General features: G+C 39.4%; 1 protein-coding gene across 3 annotated transcripts in view; it reads right to left on the bottom strand.

The window, feature by feature from the left end:
• LOC105875531 (liver carboxylesterase 1-like) overlaps nt 1-3,833 on the bottom strand; it is a 51,442-nt gene extending 47,609 nt beyond the window's left edge. Inside the window, exon 1 of one of the 3 annotated variants that reach the window (XM_075995640.1) lies at nt 3,442-3,833. In XM_075995640.1, coding sequence (XP_075851755.1) covers nt 3,442-3,681 — 240 coding nt within the window. In that variant the 5' untranslated portion in view covers nt 3,682-3,833. The remainder of the gene's footprint in view (nt 1-3,441) is intronic. The other 2 variants (XM_075995639.1, XM_075995641.1) reach the window with 2 other exon arrangements.
• Between the last annotated feature and the right edge of the window lie 8,490 nt (nt 3,834-12,323).

Below are 12,323 nucleotides of genomic sequence, written 5' to 3'. Positions count from 1 at the left end.
TTGGCAACAAAAGGGCACATAACATGTCCTCATGCACATCCTCCTGAAAGACATATTGCACAAAAACAAGCTTTGTCGCCTTGTCAACAGTGGTAACCTTGTCAACCTGGATAGTTCACCATGGTGACTCATTAATCCTAACAACTGTGCCTCAATATCCTCTCCTATTTCATGAAGTTATGGTGCTAGCCGAAAGAGGAACACAAGCCACCTTTTGAACTGCGTCCTTTTTTTTTTTTTTTTTTTTTTTTTTTTTTTTTTTGAGACAGAGTCTCGCTTTGTTGTCCAGGCTAGAGTGAGTGCCATGGCGTCAGCCTAGCTCACAGCAACCTCAAACTCCTGGGCTCAAGTGATCCTTCTGCCTCAGCCTCCCGAGGAGTAGCTGGGACTACAGGCATGCGCCACCATGCCCGGCTAATTTTTTTTATATATATATATCAGTTGGCCAATTAATTTCTTTCTATTTATAGTAGAGACGGGGTCTCGCTCTTGCTCAGGCTGGTTTTGAACTCCTGACCTTGAGCAATCCGCCCGCCTCGGCCTCCCAAGAGCTAGGATTACAGGCGTGAGCCACAGCGCCCGGCCATGAACTGCGTCCTTTTCTAAAAGTTCACGGCAAATGTCCTTAGCAGCAGGCAGGATCAACTCTTCACCAGCAGTCAAGGGCTTCTTGGCTTTAGCCATGTGCTTAGCCACTAAGGATCACGCTCTCAGTGCAGACACATTTGATGAAGTGGTGGCCTTCAATAATTGCTTCTGTTCTCTGTGTTCATGTTTTTTTCTTTTGAAAAACTCCCAAGGCTTTTCTTCTAAAGCAGGGTGCTTGGTCTCCATGTGGCAAAGCAGTTTTGAAGTTTTCCTGGCTTCACTGAATAGTCAGTTGATATTATACAAAGTGGGCTTGGAGAATGTGAATCACCTATTGCAACGAACCTGCAATTTAAATGTGACTTTTAGCATTTTCTTTTTAATATAACTTTCATTTTGTTGGCAGTCTTACAGTCTGCTGCTGTCTCATCATTGGGTCTTTCCCCCTTTTCAAAGAAGCTCTCCAGCATCATTTGTTTTTCACTCATTTTTGCTAGGGTTAGCTTGTGGGCTTACCAAAACCATGACTGAGACAAGTGCGTAGTACAGAGCAGGGAAAGAGGCACAGGTGGAAGTAGTAAATACGTGGTGGGCCACACAAGGACTTAAGTGTCAGATTCAGACTTAAATCCTACCACAGATGCACCTGTACAATTGAAGTACATCAACTCACTTGCCACTATAAAGCCTGCCACGAGATACAGCTTAATTGTCACTTGCCACTCACTGATACGGTTTTGATATGATTCTGCAAGCAATTGATTTATTATGGTCTCTGTGCAGTTAAACCTCTCTGCTAATGATAATCTGTATTTGCAGCCGCTCACTGACGCTAGTTCACACCCTCAGCTCCACCTCAGATCATCGAGCCCTTTATGGGGTGAACTGGGCTAAAAAGCTGAGACTAAAGTAAGCAATCAAAAAAATGGAACAACCAAACATATTTTCAAAAATAATTTACTAACCATTTACTGTATGTCACTTGCTTACATAACACTAGACTTTACACGGCTTAACCTCTATGAGATGAAATATCTCACCTGTATGCTGATAATACTTGTTCTGTCTTATTTACAAGATTATCCTGAGTAGAGTAAGAGCTTGCTTGGAGGCACTTATGCCCTTCACGGAAAAAGAGTCCTTCTCTTTCCCTGACTACAGGAAAGCACTGAGAGATGAATAGAAACATGGCCTAGTCAGCTGGATCATGTAAGTATATGAAAGAGCTTAGCAACCTTGAAAGCACTGTCCATTGGAGTGGCTCCTGTGCCCAGAACAACAAATTACCTTATCTAACCTTCAGAACAGCTCTGTAAGATTGGTACAAATATCTCCAGCTAACATATCACAAAACTGAGTTTTCCACTGGTTAAGTAAATTGTTTAAAGTCACCCAGGTCTGTCACATTCTAAAGCCACCATACACTACCTTTTCTCTGCAGATATAACAACTGGGAGAGAGAAGTAGTAATTGAATTGAAATTCTATGAAAGCAACTATAAATTTAAAAAACCTTAGCAAGATGACACACAGGCAAAAACTCTACGTATGTATGTATGTATGTATGTATGTATGTATGTATGTATGTATCTATCTATCTATCTATCTATCTATCTATCTATCTATCTACCTACCTACCTACAGAGTCTCACTCTGCCTGGGTTAGAGTGCCCTGGCGTCAGCCTAGCTCACAGCAACCTCAAACTTCTGGGCTCAAGCAATCCTCCTGCCTCAGCCTCCCGAGTAGCTGGGACTACAGGCATGTGCCACCATGCCCGGCTAATTTTTTCTATATATTTTTAGTTGGCCAATAAATTTCCTTCTATTTATAGTAGAGACGGGATCTCGCTCTTGCTCAGGCTGGTCTCAAACTCCTGAGCTCAAAGGATCCTCCGGCCTCGGCGTCCCAGAGTGCTAGGATTACAGGCGTGACCAACCACGCCCGGCCCATATTATATTTAAACAATACACAAACTATTAATATTTACATAAAACTACTTGAGAAAATCAAACGGCCTCAAGTTTAAAAGCCACACACAGGCAAACCGCTGGTAAACAATCCGGACTTCCGCGTCACTTCCCATTGGCCCGCGAAGGGGCGGCGCCTACACAGTTGACACTCACTGGCTGAATGGCCATTTTTCTCATTTGCAAACCCGTCAGAAGAAAGGGACATAACATTCTCGGATCGCGGCAACAACACGAGAGCTGTGCAACGTCTAGGGTGACCCGAAGGTCCTCGAGGCAGTTACAGCCCTGACTCCTAGGGCGTCTATGTCCCCGTAGGCAGAGAGCGCACTTCATTTGGCCTGGGAAGATTAGTCCTAATTTGTGAACGCACACACGGACGCAGCCAAAACCCAACAACGCGTTCACTCAAACCGACTCGACACCTGGGCAGAGGCAATCTGGTGCGGTGGGAAAAGAACACGGAAGCCGGAGACCCAGGCGCTAACATCCGGTTAATCGCTGCGCAGAAATGGGCGGGTTCCCTCCCCCGCTACCTACGGTCTTGACAACTACACCTGTCCATTCCACTACCCGGGCGGGTGGGGAAGCTAATGAGTCACGAAGGCCCATTTTCTAATCGTGACCCCAACTCGACCTCAAGCCTGGCTGTGCTACTTTAGGGCAAGAGGTGTTGTTCCCCATTCTGCACCCGAGACGGAAGAGCGGCGAGACCGGCTCGCCTTCCGCGCTGCTAACGGCCCGGCAGACGCCGGTTTCCAGACCGCGGGGCGCAGGGAGGATCCCCACCCTCCCCGGGGCGCCCCGCCCGGGCGCGAAGGGGCCCCACTCCCGCGGCCGGCACGCCGACTAGGCCCGGACGCCCCTCGCTCCTCCTCCCGCGCACCTCCAGCGTGTAGCTGTCGCGGATGCTCCGGTAGCTGTCCCAGGCCTCGGCCCGCGCCGCCTCGTCCATGTTGAGGCGGCTGCACAGCTCGTCGAACCGCTGCTGGATCTGAGGCGTCGGCGACTCGGCAGCCTGCGCGGCGTCCTCCGCCTCGCCGTCGTCCTCCTCCTCCTCATCCGAAGCTGCCGCCGGCGGAGGGGGAGGCGGGGGCGGCGGCGACTGGTCACCTCCGGACGCCATAGCGCAGCCGGGGCAGCGGGTCCTCAGGTGAAGTGTGGGCCCGAGCCCGCAGCCATTCAAACCGCGAAGGGCCCGCCCGTCTGCCGCCAGCACCGCGACTGCGCCGCCGCCAACGCGCCGGCCTCATGCAGGCACCCGTAGTTCTGAGCACGGCCTTCTGGGAAATGTAGTCCATCCCGGCGGCCCACGGGGCCAAAAGTCATTAAAAAAAAAAGAAAAGAAAAAATTAGATCTTTTAGTCCTCACTTGGGCTGAAATAAAGGGCCTTCTCCACGTTTTAAGTACCTACCTCCCTATCGTGAGACCATTCAGCAAGGCAGTACAGAAAACATCCAGTAAACATCGACTTGTGAACCTTTAGTCCAAAGCTGTTCCCAGAAATAACACTTCCTCATCGCCTAGAAGTTCTTATCTAAAAAATAATAGCAAGGGCCTGTCTGCCTAAGTGCAAATCTCCTAATTTCTAGTTCTTTCCTACATTTTAATTTTATGTGAGCCTTTCAAATATAATGATAAGATTTTTAAAATACAGTAATTCTTTTTTCTATAGAGCAAATTTACATGCACTCTGACATAGTTGTACTCTCCTCAACCAATTGGTTTAACTTTATTCCTTTTTTAATTTTCATTTTTCATCCTCTTTTTATATCTCTAGTAGAATTGAATCACTTTATTTCCAATTCTTTTTTATTTTCATTTTTTTAAATTGCCAATCTTCTTGACTTATAAACGGGTATAGTAGGAAATATTTTCAAGCTTGAGGAGCTGTTTTGCTATTTGTGTTTTGCTCAGTAGGGTATGTAAACTGAGAGGGGAAGAGTGCTGGGACAAAAGTAGGAATTTATGGAAGTTATAATGGCAATGAGGCATTAATCTGAAGATAGAGAAGCAGCTAGAGACAGGTAACAGGATATCTCAGGAACTATTATGAGGCAATGATAACCTCTCCATGAGACTTTGAGCAAAATTCACAGGAATTAGCAATGCTTTTGGAGTTGGATTTGCTAAGAGCTGAGTCTCAAGGTGAGTTTGGGGCCAACACAAATGGTTTATAAGAATTTTCAAATAAGTTTATAAAAACACTCTAGAACTCATGTCATTTAAGTAATGTAATTGAAGTAAAACTCTAGAACTTTTGGTATATTTAATCTAGGGATATTAATTTTAAAATAATGGTATTTCTTCTTTTGGATACCATATTTAGCACTTTACTATGTTAAAACAAATAAAGAGGTTGTTAGCATGAGTTTATCTCTGTAGCTGGAGCTCCTACCTTAACAAACTAAAACTGAATTTAATCTAAATAGTGAAAGAAAACTTAAGCTTAACCAAGCAGAAACTTCCAGCTAACCTCTAATCAGGAACTTTCCACCAGACCACACCCAAGTAAGGCAAACACCTGGCTGTAATCAATCAAGCAATTTCGATCCTTTGCTTCTGTATTCTGTTTATAAAAGCTCTCTGCTTACATACGTGTGCAGCTTTCTGAACCTCTTCTGATTCTGAGTGTTACCCAACTCATGAATTATTCTTTGCCTAAATAGTCATTTAACTTGAGTAAAGTTTTTCTGTTAACAACTAAGATTAAAAACTTGTTTATTGAAGTGAAATTATCTTTACTGTTTTAGTAAAATTTCATGTCATTTAAGTAATGTAATTGAAGTAAAATTGATGGCAAGAAGCATTAAATATATATTTCATTAAAATGTCCTTTGCTTTTTAACACCAATATTTTCAAAGCCCTTTGTAGCAGATTGTAAGTTCCAAAAGTGGCCAGAACAACAAAACAATATTTCTAGTTTTACATGCTCTTCCAGAACTTGCCTTTCAACTGACCAGGGGTGGGAATGACGGTGGGGTCTTTGAAATTAACCTTGAAGTTACTTGGCTTCTGAGGCTTAGTCATCAAATGCAACAAATCTTTCACCTGACTGCCACTTGTGCTCTCTCTGGCTCTCAACCTCTGACTCTCTCTTCATTCATGCTTTAAACCCAGCCATTATACTGTGAGGAAGCCCAGGTCACCTATTGTCAAAGACAAACAGAAGTGAACATTAAATAAAGGGTAAAAACAGGTTTTATTCAGTAATTACTTACAGGCTGTGCATGCAAGAGCTGAGCTCCATTCTGATACACAGCCGTGACGGAGCATTTTAAAGGAAGAATGAGGGAAGGGGAGAGAGCAGAGCTGAAGTGAAGAATTACAAAGTGTTGGTCAGTGTTAATGTCATTAGGCCAGCTGTGTCTGCCAGCTGGTAATTATGAAACTCGGGCTTCCATCCTCCCACTGAGAGTCAGAGTCCCCATCCTTCCAATGATTTTAGATCCTTCAGAAGACACTCCTGAGTTATAGGAGATACACATATATCTCAAAGAGACAGAGGAAGAATTCACAATTAGGAGCCCTTTTTAGTAAATGTTCTAACAAAGGAAGGTCAGACACTTATCTTCAGTTCGAAACAGCATTTCTCAGGCAGACTTTTTTTCGTGGGTGGCTGAGGAGGGCCTGCAGTCACTCTAGGGACTTGGCCTTAAGCTGCTAGAAGCCTTGCTACAGTTTGGTCCTCTCTTAGTGCAGAGGTTTGAAAGGAGTCTTTATGGCTGACAGTTCTGTACTTCTCACCATGTGGAGAGCGCACAAGGCCCCTGGCCCTCAGCTGTGTTGAAAGAGCCAGCTTGGAAGCAGATCCTCCAAACTTCTGTCGGGCTGTCCCATCTGATTCTGTATGAGATGCAGCAGAGATGAACCTTCCCACTGAGTCCTGCCCAAATTGTAGCAAATAAAGTCTGTGGGCAAAATAAATGATTTTTTGTTTTGTTTTGTTTTAAGTCACTGAGTTTGAGGTTGGCTTGTTATACAGCAATAAATAATCAGAACACTGATTAAGTATAAAAGATGTATGTATCGATTGTCAGGAAGGAAAATCATTAAATAATTGAATATTTTTCTTGGTAATTTTGTATGCCTCTTCTAATCTCACCACAACAGTTCTCATTTTTTAAACCTCAAAAAGCTAAAATAATGTAATAATTGACATTATAGATAGGTTTTAAGTTATAGCCCCTTTTGATGATGGAGGTTAACTGAGTTGGTCATAGTTTTTGAACAAGGTGCTAAGAGTTGTCTTATCAAACATTTCTTTTCCTTATCTTACCTTCTTCTCCTCCCAGAAGCTGGAATGGCCATCTGGAAACACAAGTCTGATCCCATCTTCCCCTACTTAACTGGTTTCCTGCTACTCTTAGCACAAAGTCTACACTTTCCACACCTACAGGTTCTCTCCCTCCTGCCCCTTCATCCTCATTTAAAATTACTCTCCCACACTTTCCCACTCTTAAATGTCTATTAAATATTCTCATGACATTTATTGTAACCATAATGAATTATTTACATGTTTGACTGTTTCATGTCTGTTTTTCTCTCTATGCTTTAAGTGCTGTGAGAATATGAGACGTGTCTGTTGGCTGTAACCTCAGTGCCTAATATGCCGTCAAGCATTGAGTTGACTCTCCATATTTGTCAAAGGAATGACTGATTATGATCATTGAGACATATGTTCAGATTTTTTAGATGTAAAATCCTTACTCTTGTTATGATTTGATAGCCCAATCATCTAAAAATAATTTTTCCTTTGCATTATACAGTTTTTCCTAATATCTATAGGGGATTGGTTCCAGGACCCCATGAATACCAAAATCCATGGAGGCTCAAGTCCTTTATATAAAATGGCATAGTACTTGCATATAAACTATGCACATCCTCCCATATACTTTATTTTTCTTTTTTTTTGAGACAGAGTCTCGCTTTGTTGCCTAGGCTAGAGTGAGTGCCGTGGCGTCAGCCTAGCCCACAGCAACCTCAAACTCCTGGGCTCAAGCAATCCTACTGCCTCAGCCTCCCGAGTAGCTGGGACTACAGGCATGCGCCACCATGCCCGGCTAATTTTTTGTATATATATTAGTTGGCCAATTAATTTCTTTCTATTTATAGTAGAGACAGGGTCTCGCTCTTGCTGGTTTTGAACTCCTGACCTTGAGCAGTCCGCCCATCTCCGTCTCCCAGAGTGCTGGGATTACAGGCCTGAGCCACCACGCCCAGGCCTTCCCATATACTTTAAATCATCTCTAGATTACTTATAATGTCTACCACAATGCAATGGTAAAAACAGATACTTGTTATACTGTATTTTTCTTTGTATTATTTTTATTGTTGTATTGTTATTTTTACTGTTTTTTTTTTTTTAGTGTTTTTTAAATCCACAATTGGTTGAATCCAAGGATGCAGATATACGGAATACGGAAGGCTGACTGTATATATCATCACATATACGGAAGGCTGACTGTATATATCATCTTAAAAACATATGACTTAACTGTGAAATTTCACATAAATCTTTACAACAAATCTGTACAACAATCTATACAACAAAACATAGTGGTTGTGGGGGGAGAGGGGTATGGGCATTTATTGAAACCTTAAAATCTGTACCCCCATAATATGCCAAAAAAAAAAAAAAAAGAATAGTGGTTACCACTAGGGAGTGGTTACACAGGTGTATTTATACATAGGTAAAAATTAAGCAGTAGACCTAAGATTTGTGTATTTTACTGTATGTAAATAATAGCTCAGTGCTTTTTAAGTCATGTTCTTAAAGAAAATTTATAGATATGGGAATTTAATATGTATGGTTAAGTGCAAAAAAGCAGGATATGAAACTATATATACAGTATGATCCCAATTTTGTTCAAAAATACATATGTATAGAAGTAAGACTAGAGGCATATGTGCCTAAGTGTTAAAAGTTATTAAATCTACTATAAAACAAACAAACAAACAAACAAAAAACAAAACAAAAAAAAAACCATAGTGGTCTTTAAACTGTTTGGTCATGTATCCCTAAAGGAATTACCTCCTGATGTATTTTAAAGTTGACATCTAAAATTTTTCATTTAAGGTTTGATTAGGTATAGCGGATGTAATATCTATCATTTTAACTATAAGCCTTTTAAAACAAAACTGTTACTAAACTTTAAATATACCTAATGGACTCTTAACTATCATAGCAATGTGATGCTATCATCTATTTAAAAAATACATGAACTAGGCTGGACATGGTGGCTCACGCCTATAATCCTAGCACTCTGGGAGGCCAAGGCAGGCGGACTGCTCGAGGTCAGGAGTTTGAAACCAGCCTGAGCGAGACCCCGTCTCTACTAAAAAATAGAAAGAAATTAATTGACCAACTAAAATATATAAAAAAAATTAGCCGGGCATGGTGGCACATGCCTGTAGTCCCAGCTACTCGGGAGGCTGAGGCAGGAGGATCGCTTGAGCCCAGGAGATTGAGGTTGCTGTGAGCTAGGCTGACACCATGGCACTCACTCTAGCCTGGGCAACAAAGTGAGACTCTGTCTCAAAAAAAAAAAAAATGCATGAACAAAATTTTCTTTAATAAGTTGAAATTTTATGTCATTCCTTTTTCTCCTTTATCTAATATTTCCATTCTACTATTCCTCAAACATTGTATCCTATTTTGTTCTTAACAGTCCTTTATTATCTCTTTAATATTTCCCTTCAGCAAAAATATACATTCAAATTAAAATTTTCAAGTCTCCTAATTGATTGATTGATTGAGGCAGGGTTTCACTCTGTCACTCAGGCAGGCTAGAGTGCAATGGTGCCATCATAGCTCATTGCAGCCTTGAACTCTTGAGCTGTAGGAATCCTCCTGTCTCAGACTCCTGAGTATAGCTAGGACTAGAGGCATGTAATACCATACCAGGCTGATATTTTTTTTGAAATTTTTTTTTGTAGAGACAGGGTCTCACTGTGTTACTGAGGCTGGTCTTGAACTCCTGGCTTCAGGCAATCCTCCCACCTCAGCCTCCCAAAGTGCTCAGATTACAGGTGTGAGCCACTGCCTGAACCTTAATTTTTGGTCCTAGTAATTTGAGTCCTCTCTTTTTTTCTTTATCAGGCTAGCTAAAGTTTTGTCAGTTTTTTTGTTATCTTAGTCCATTTCTGTTGCTATAACAGAATACCACAGACTAGGTAATTTTTAAGGAAATAAATATATATTTTGCAGTCCTAGAGCCTGGAAAGTCCAGGAGCATGGGCATCAACATCTGATGAGAGCCTTTTTACTGTGTCACAACATGGCAGCCGGCATCACATGGCAAGAAGGCCAGATCTCTCTTCTTCTTATAAAGCCACCAGTCCCATCATGGGGTTCCCACCCTGATGACCTCATCCAATCCTAATTACCTCTCAAAGGCCCCATCTCTAATCAACATGAATTTGGGGAACACATTCAACCACTGCATTTATCTTTTAAAAGAACCAACTTTTGGGTTTTATTAGGTTTGTCTATTTTACTATTCTCTAATTCATTAATAGTAACTGTATTAATCTTTATAGTTTTCTTCTGCTTGCTTTGTGTTTAGTTTGATCTTCTTTTTCTAGTTGTTAAGTGGAAAGTTAGTTTGATTTGAACTTTCTTCTTAATGTAGATATTTACAGGTATAAATTTCCCTCCATACACTGCTTTGGTTGCATCTCATGTTTTGATATGTTTGTTTTTTTTTTTTCATTCATCAAGACATTTTCTAATTTCCATTGAGATTTCTTCTTTGAGCCATTTTTTATTGAGGAGTATGTTAATTTCCATGTATTTGTGCATTTCCAAGCTGTGTTACTGATTTCTAATTTCATTCTATTGTTGAGTGTAATGTTAAGTAGATATCTCTCAGATTTAGGTGGTTTATAGTGTTGTTCAAGTCTTCTGTGTTCTTGTTGACCCATTGCCTAGTTGCTCTAGCCATTATTGAAAGTGAATAAGTAATGTTGAATTGTATATTTTTTCTTTCAATTGTGTTAAATTTTGCTTCATACATTTGGCATCTCTGTTGTTAGGTGCATATATGCTTATAATTGGTATATTTTGCTGGTAGATTGTCAACCTTTTTTTATCATTATAAAATGTTTCTTTAGTAACTTTTTTGTTTTAAAATTTATCTGCTATTGATAAAGTCACTCCAATTTTCTTATGGCTACTCTTTGCATGATATGCAAAACAGAAAAAGTGTCTGTGATGTATCATGTATTTATGTGATATATATGATCTGAATAATTCATAATGCATAAATTATTTAGATTATGATAAATCCAAGTATGTCAAATCAGTGGAGATATTATATAGTATTAATAAATGACACTAGGACACTGAGTTACTAGTTGGAAAAATTTAAATTACAATTCCAATCTTATACTATATGCTACCAAAACAAATTCTAAGTCAACAAAGACAAATATTTTTAAAAAATAAAGAAAAAAAGGTAAATATATATATAATTTGGGGGTGAAAAGATTTCTATGGAAAATATAAAAAACTGAAGACAAAAGATAGAAATCGAAACCACCACATAAAAATTTCAAACGTGCATATTAAGAAAATATACAAAGTAAGAAATTAATATGCAAACTGGAAAAAATATTTACCACTTATATTAACAGTGTGCAAAGAACATGAACAATTAACCCACAACAGAAGAAATACAAATGGCCTATGAAAAGACCTTATTAATATGTTATTGATAATCAAAGAAATATAAACTTAAAACAATCTATTTTTTAACTATTAAATTGACAATGATTTAAAAAAGTAGAATGCTGACTGTTGGCAGAGAGACACAGGGAAAGAGGTAGTATTATGTTCTGCTCTTGGAGTAAAAAAACAGTACAATCTTACTGGTCTTAACATTTGAACATAACTATTTCATGCCTATTTCTTTTAATGAAAGAATCATAAATATATGCAAAGATTTAACCACAAACACATTATAGTTTAAATAGCCCTAAACTGAAAAATATCTAAATGTTCAATAATTGGTATTAAAGCATACTACATCTGTATAAGGAAATATTAGAAAGCCCTTAAAAATGTTGTAGAAGATTCAGTGATATGGAAAATTAATGATATTGTAAACTTTAAAAAGTAGGTTACAATGGTATGTACAATATAATTCTATTAATACATAGTATGTATATGCAAAGAAAAATTACCCAAAGGTTAACAATGATCTCTGTTAGCATCATCAGGGGTTTTGTTTACTTTGTGCTTCCCCCTCCCCCCTTGGATTTTTTATGTCTTTTTCTCCCTAAGAAAAAAAGTTAATTTTAAAAATCATCAAAATATTACTTATGCCTATTAATTTGGCAAAGATTATTTAAAAGACAATACACAGTATTGGTAAGGATTTGGGGAAACATGGGCATGCAAAAATGTATGCTGCTAATGGTAGTACAAATTGCTACTAATAGCTTCATTATAAATTTGGCAAAATAAACCAAAATCCTTAAAAACAGAAGTATTTTCAGTTCAGGAATGAAGCAAATTATTGGAAATGGATGCCAAAATGGACATATAAATCCAAATGCCCATTTTTAAGTACACAAATTACATTTGTATGAGGTAATAGTATGTATTAAAAGTCATATTGTAGGATTCTTGAGAAAGGACAAAGGTCAGCATATTAAGGGAAATACATTAACTATTATGTATCATAATAAGGCTGACTTAATATAAGAACATATTGTATTAATTTCCTAGAGCTGCCATAACAAATAACCACAAACTAGGTGA

This window comes from Microcebus murinus, chromosome 20 (assembly GCF_040939455.1).
Source record: "Microcebus murinus isolate Inina chromosome 20, M.murinus_Inina_mat1.0, whole genome shotgun sequence".
Classification (NCBI taxonomy): Eukaryota; Metazoa; Chordata; class Mammalia; order Primates; family Cheirogaleidae; genus Microcebus; species Microcebus murinus.
This window is presented reverse-complemented; position numbering and strand designations above follow the sequence as displayed.